This window comes from Sceloporus undulatus, chromosome 2 (assembly GCF_019175285.1).
Source record: "Sceloporus undulatus isolate JIND9_A2432 ecotype Alabama chromosome 2, SceUnd_v1.1, whole genome shotgun sequence".
Taxonomy (NCBI): Eukaryota; Metazoa; Chordata; class Lepidosauria; order Squamata; family Phrynosomatidae; genus Sceloporus; species Sceloporus undulatus.
In genome coordinates this window covers 1,982,117-1,988,592 of record NC_056523.1, presented here as the reverse complement: position 1 = coordinate 1,988,592, position 6,476 = coordinate 1,982,117, and the positions used below count along the sequence as shown (strand labels likewise).

Below are 6,476 nucleotides of genomic sequence, written 5' to 3'. Positions count from 1 at the left end.
TTATAACTCTTAGGGTTGCCTTGTTTGCAGTGAAAGCAGCTATTCTACAGAAGCAAGAAGAAGAAAAGGACCCCAGATAGATTTGAAGTCGAAGGCTTTCATGGCCGGCACCCATAGTTTTTTGTGGGTTTTTCGGGCTATGTGACCATGTTCTAGAAGAGTTTATTCCTGATGTTTCACCAGCATCTGTGGCTGGCATCCTCAAAGAATGCTGGCATGGAAGAGAATGGGGTATAAATATTGTTGGATGACAGGAAGCGATGTACATGTTAACCTGTGTATTGGTCTGTTGCTGAATGGCAAGGCCCCATTTAACTAATGGTCCATTGTCTGCTGGGAAATCCCCCTAACTTCAGGTGGTTTCCATTTGCATTTGCTGGGTCTTGACAAGTCTACATAGGGACCAGCAAACGCAGCGACCAAACACGAATCAAGGAACATGAGAACAAGGAACATTTCATTTTTCTGCCCTACGTGCAGTACCTTACATTTCTATGTGTTGAAATTCATTTTGTTACCTTTGGCCCAGTTTTCTAGTCTGTTCAGGTCAGTTTGAATTTTGATCCTATGCTCTGGGGTATTAGCTACACTCCTAATTTGGTGACATCTGCAAATGTGATAAGTATACCTCCAATTCTGTCTTCTGAGTCATTGATAAAGATGTTGTACAGCACTGGGCCCAGGACAGAGCCCGGTGGGACCCCACTGGTCACTTCGCTCCAGGATGAACAGGAGCCTTTGTTGAGCACCCTTTAGGTTCGGCCAGTCAACAAATTCCAAATCCACGTAACAGCTGCCTTGTCTAGCCCACATTTCACTAGCTTGTTTGCAAGACTGTCATGGGAAATCCTGTCAAAAGCCTTACTGAAATCAAGATATACTGTATCCACAGCATTCCTTTCATTTACCAAGCTGTTATTTTATCAAAGAGATTAGGTTTGTCTGGCATGACTTGTTTCTCTGAAACCCCTGTTGACTTTTTGTGATTATGGCATTGCTTTCTAGATGTTTACAGACTCTCTGTTTAATGATCTGCTCCAGAATCTTTCCTGGTATTGAGGTCAGACTAACTGGATGATAATTGTTGGGATCCTCTTCTTTTCCTTTTGAAAATGGGGACAACGTTTGCCCTCCTACAGTCTGCTGGGATTCCTCCTGTTTTCCAGGAGTTCTCAAGGATTATTGCTAGTGCATCCGATATTACATACACAGGAGGTAGACAGCTGGAGGAATGTCACACACAGAAGTAGGGAAACTACTACAAGTACACACATCCAAAGGTCAAAGTACAGATAGAATCATAGAATCATAGAATCATAGAGTTGGAAGAGACTGCAAGGGCCATCTAGTCCAACCCCCTGCCATGCAGGAAATCCAAATCAAATCATCCCCAACAGATGGCCATCTAGCCTCTGTTTAAAGACCTCCAAGGAAGGAGACTCCACTACACTCCGAGGGAGTGTGTTCCAACCAGCCATGTTGCATTCTTCCTACCTATTTGTTTTCTGCCTATAAATAAAAGTGACTTGTATGGTTCCAGGTGTCAACTGAATTGGCCAGGGGTCAATTGAATTGTCCACACCAGATAGTAGATGGCTTACCTGATCTGGTTCTGTTTCACCACAAAGAGGGAGAGGTGACTGAGTCTTTGTTGCTGGGATCATTTCAGCCTCTGTGGGAGAGACCAAGGCAAGAAAGAATCCAGTCACATCTGTTGCTGTTAGAAGTAGCTATCTTAAAGACTCACTAGGAAGTACAGGCTCCTCTCAGTTAACAAAGCCTCTGACAAGTAAGCTCTTTTTACAAAGTCATATTATACCTGCCTTGCCCCCATTTCCTCCTCATCCTATGCACAGCTGACACAATTTTAGCAGCATATGCATTGGCCAGGATGGTGAAAGAGAGCTGGAAATAACATAGGCTTTTCAGAATCTGGGTGTCTAGAGTAAACAATGCATTAATTCTTGAGCCAAGAAACAGTGGGAGCCTACTGCAGCCATGGGTGCCTTCCCACAACACACAAGGGAAACAGCAGCTGCCTCAGGAGACTCTCACTGACCATTCATGAACAGCTAAAGAGAAATAAAATGGAAGAGTAGAGAAGTCTCTCTCAACACCTATCCCCCACACTTAAAAAGAACAAAACAAAAAACACACACAAAAAAAAACACCACAGATGTATGAGTTGGCCACCAAAATGGAAATAGCAAGAAAAGTTGGTTCTGGCAAAAGAAATGGCCATTCCTAAATTCATTATGGGAGAAGCCTTCAGATGAGTTCTAGAAGGTTCCAAACATTTTTGTTTATTCATACAAGGTTTCCTCGACCTCATCATTTCACTTCATATATACATATTGTTAGTTTGGAAGAAAATGTGTGCTGAAGCATGAGTGTGAATAGGGTGGAGAGTGTGAGTCCCAAAGAGAAAAAGCCAGCTCTGAATAGAAACACACAGGGTACAAGATGTGCCTTTTAAGACAGAGATGCAGAAAATCAATCTCCACATGTGGAGATGAGCATCACCCAAGCTGTGCAACCCTTGGGCCAAATGGCAATGCTTTGCACTAAATGTAGAGCTGAATGAACTATGGGATGCGCAGTGGTACTACAAGCACATCAGGCTAAATATTTATACACACACACACACACACACAATGAGAATTAACACAAAGCATTGAAGATGCTACATCAAAGACAGAGAGGATAACTGTTTGAGGAGATATTCAGTGAACATAGTACACATCCCTGGTGTGGAATGGCAGTCTATTTGCAGCAAAATGCACCCTTACAGATGCATCTGGAAGCCGAGTGACCCTGCATGCACAACTCTACTTCCACAATCATAAGCTGAATATAGATGTTGCACATCAGACCAAAAAGCCCAACAGCTTCCATTGGGGAAATTATAGCCAGCGTGCTTTTGTAGTTTCAGCACCTGTCTACGGCTTGGGGGGACCAAGGTTCGAATCCCCTCTCTGCCATAGAAAATCCCTGGATGATCTTGGGCAAGCCAGTCTCTCAGCCTCAAGGAAGGCAAGGGGAATCCTCCTCTAAACAAATCTGGCCAAGTAAACCCCGTGAAGCTATAGGTTACCATAAGCTGGAAATTAATTTAAGACACACAACAACAACAACAACAACGAGGCATCCTTACCATGCAGGGGCCCTCCTCCATCATGCTCCTCCTCGAGTGCCCTCCATCGGGGACTCTTCCTGGGATCCAATGGAGCCTTCTCTGCCACAGGGATTTCAGAGTGAATTTCCAACAAGAGGTTTTTGGCCTAAAACAGCAGTCAGGATTCAAAACTTGAATGAGAAAATGGCAAAGACATGGGAAGAGCTCAAAAAGGTGAGATACAGAATGACACTTGTGTTATTACTTGGTATACATTTATTGTTTGTGCTGGAACACAAACAATTCTACAGAGCCTACAGCAAGAACATCTGAAGTTCTGGAAAACTCTGCTTTGCCTTATAATGGCAGTCTACTTAGGAACTCATGTTTGTGTGTGTAAGGAAGAACTGAAACAGACACGGAGAAACAAACATGAAAACCGACTGCTACTGTATATATACACCTGGCTGTACACTCTGTGGCCACAATGCTATTGTTGTTATGTTGGGTATGGAATAAAAATAAAATGAAAAAACTCAGCAAAGGTAAAAATATTTCACTCCTTAAAGGTAAAACTGGTAACTTGCAAGAGTATGTGGAAAACCATTCTGCTCCTGAACGCATCATGGGTGCAAATCAGGTTCATATAATCATAGAATCGTAGAGTTGGAAGAGCCCACAAGGGCCATCCAGTCCAACACCCTGCCGTACAGAAACTCTCAATGAAAGCATCCCCGACAGATGGCCATCCAGCCTCTGTTTAAAGACCTCCAAGGAGGGAGACTCCACCACTCTTCAAGGAAGGAGTGTGTTCCACTGTAAAACAGCCTTTACTGTCAAGAGGTTCCTCCTAATGTTGAGCTGGAATCTCTTTTCCTGGAGCTTGCATCCATTGTTCTGGGTCCTGTTCTCTGGAGCAGCAGAAAACAAGCTTGCTCCCTCCTCAATATGACATCCCTTCAAATGTTTAAACAGGGCTATCATATCAAGAAATGCTCTCACCTTCTGCTCTTTCTCCTTCTTCTCTGCCTCTGCCCGACTCAGGAGGAAACCTTCTGCCAGGGCCACCGCCTGGGAGCAGGTCTCTGCCCCACATTCCCTGACCCAGTTCCCCATCTCTGGGGACAAGATGCTCAGGAACTGCTCCAAGATCACCAGGTCCAGGATCTCATTTTTCGTGTGTCGCTCTGGCTTCAGCCACTGATGGCAGAGATGATGGAGTCGGCTGCAAACCTCTCGGGGTCCCTCTCCCTCCTTGTAGGAGAACTGTCTGAAGCCCTGGCATTGCGTCTCTGGGCTGGCAAGCTCCTCTCTCATGGACCCCTGAATTATCCTCTCCCAGATTCCTCCACTGCTCTCAGCACTGAGGTCATTGTGGCCTTTTCTTCCTTCAGGACCAACCGATTTTGTTTCCTCCATCTATGTTTTTTTAAATCAAATGAAGCCACAAAGAAGATCAAATTCTTTCACCATCCACCTGAGGGCAAATATGTCCTTAAGATGCTCTGCTGCAACAGCCTGTGAAACCAATACATTTTGTTATTAATGATGTTATCAGGTATTTACAGAGTACCATCAATGTACATTATTCTCTTGTTACAGATACCCCAGAGGCACTAGTGCCTGTCTAATCTTGTAAGTACTAATCTGGTTACTACTTGGATGGGAGATCACCCAGGAATATCAGGTGTTGTAGATTCTACTTCAGAGGAAGGAACTACCAAAATCATCTGTGAGCATTCCTTGCCTAATAAAATCTTGTGAAATTCATGGGGTCACCATAAGCTAACTTGTAAAAAGGCAGCTTACATTCTTTCACGTGAGAGCCAGTATCAATGGAGTAAAAAACATTAACAGAGTGAAAAGCATTTTAAAATCATATCCACTGAAAGAAAAAACAGAACAGTATGCTACTACCATGCTTAACCTTCAACGTTACATTTTATAAGGCATATAATACATAGAACCAGTATAGCGTAATGGTTTGAATATTGAACTATAATCCTGGAGATCAGTGTGAATAAGATTAGTCTGTGGTCTTCATGGTCCCTCTCTTGTGCCTACCTCACTGGGTTGTTGTGAAGGTAAGAGAGTCAGGAACATTTGTGCCTCTCTGGTCTCCTTCCTATAGTCATGATGAGAGACATTCTTTAAACATCAGAGAGAGTATTTTCTTGTGTTTATTGTCTTAAAGCTGGTTGTGTTTGTGTTTGTGGAGGAGTGAAAGGGACGCAGGGTGTCCTTCCTTCCTTCCTCTCCTGGGCCCCTTTTCAATTCAGGGAGCCCAAAAGAGCCTCTCTCTCTCTCTTGGTTTCCTCCTTGTGAGGAGGAGAGACCCAACCCCCCCAGAAGCCCCAGGAAGGAAGGCCCTCTCCCCTTGTGCCCCATGGAAGAGAAAGGAAGGGGAGAGGGGGCTCCCCATGGGAACTGCCCTCTTCCCCCTTTCCATGAGGGTCCTGGGGGAGAGGGAAGAGGAGGGGAGGCTGGGGATGCAGAGGGGCTCCTCCATTGCCAGGTCCTTTCCCTGGAGAGAAAGAGGGCAAAGGAGGGCAGCCCCTCCTCCTGCCCCAGAAGCCAGGTCTCCATGGGGCTCCCTTCATCATCCCCCCCATCATCCTCTTCTTTCTAGTCTCTCTCTCTCTGGGGAGCAGGGCTTCCCTTCTTCCTTCCTCCCTGAGAGAACCTTCCATCCATTCCTAGAGGGAACCCCCATCCTCTCCATCCCTCCTGCCCCCTTCTTCTTCTTCTTCCTCCTCCTCCTCCTCCTCCCAGCAGAGCCCTCCCTTCAAGGGCTGGGTCTCCCTTCATCCCAAAGGGCTCCCTCTCTCTCTCCAAGGACCCCTGGCCCCCTCCGACCCACAGACTCCCCCCACAGAAGCCCCACTGAAGAGGACCCCCTCCCTTCCCAACTCCTCTTCCTCTCTCTCCTCTCCTGCTGCTCCCACTGGGCCTCTACCTCTCTCCAACACCTGGCCTTCCCAAACCTTTCTTGCCTCTCTTAGTCCCTCCTCGCTCGGGGACTCTCTAGGAACCTCAGGCCTCTACTCTCTCACTCCCACTTGGAGGAGGAGGAGGAGGCCTCTCTAGGAACCCTGCTCCCTTGGGTCCTGGCTGACCCTGGAGGAAGAAGAGGAGGAGGAGGAGAAGGAGAGGAAGGGAGGCTGGAGAGGAGGAGGCCAGGAGGGAGAGAGGGAGGAGGCCCTGGCAGCAGGGAAGAAGGCTCAGCAGGGGCCTCTGCACTGGAGGAATAATAGTCATAAGGCCCTTGGACACCCCCTTTGACTGCCCCAGTGGTATACACACACACACACTAGCCGACAAAGTGGCTGCCTTGCTTCTCCAGTGTGGAGGGTACCCCCGG

The 6,476-nt window shown here is 46.6% G+C and overlaps 1 protein-coding gene across 6 annotated transcripts in view; it reads right to left on the bottom strand.

Annotated features, from left to right (window-relative positions):
- LOC121922953 (zinc finger protein 260-like) overlaps window positions 1-6,235 on the bottom strand; it is a 65,577-nt gene extending 59,342 nt beyond the window's left edge. The window contains exons 1-5 of one of the 6 annotated variants that reach the window (XM_042452939.1): window positions 6,072-6,235; window positions 5,180-5,240; window positions 4,118-4,633; window positions 3,155-3,281; window positions 1,602-1,672 (exon numbers count right to left, since the gene is read on the bottom strand). In XM_042452939.1, the coding sequence (XP_042308873.1) occupies window positions 1,602-1,672; window positions 3,155-3,281; window positions 4,118-4,534 (615 nt within the window). In that variant the 5' untranslated portion in view covers window positions 4,535-4,633; window positions 5,180-5,240; window positions 6,072-6,235. Of the gene's footprint in view, window positions 1-1,601; window positions 1,673-3,154; window positions 3,282-4,117; window positions 4,634-5,179; window positions 5,939-6,071 lie in introns of those variants that run through there. The other 5 variants (XM_042452934.1, XM_042452935.1, XM_042452941.1 and 2 more) reach the window with 5 other exon arrangements.
- Between the last annotated feature and the right edge of the window lie 241 nt (window positions 6,236-6,476).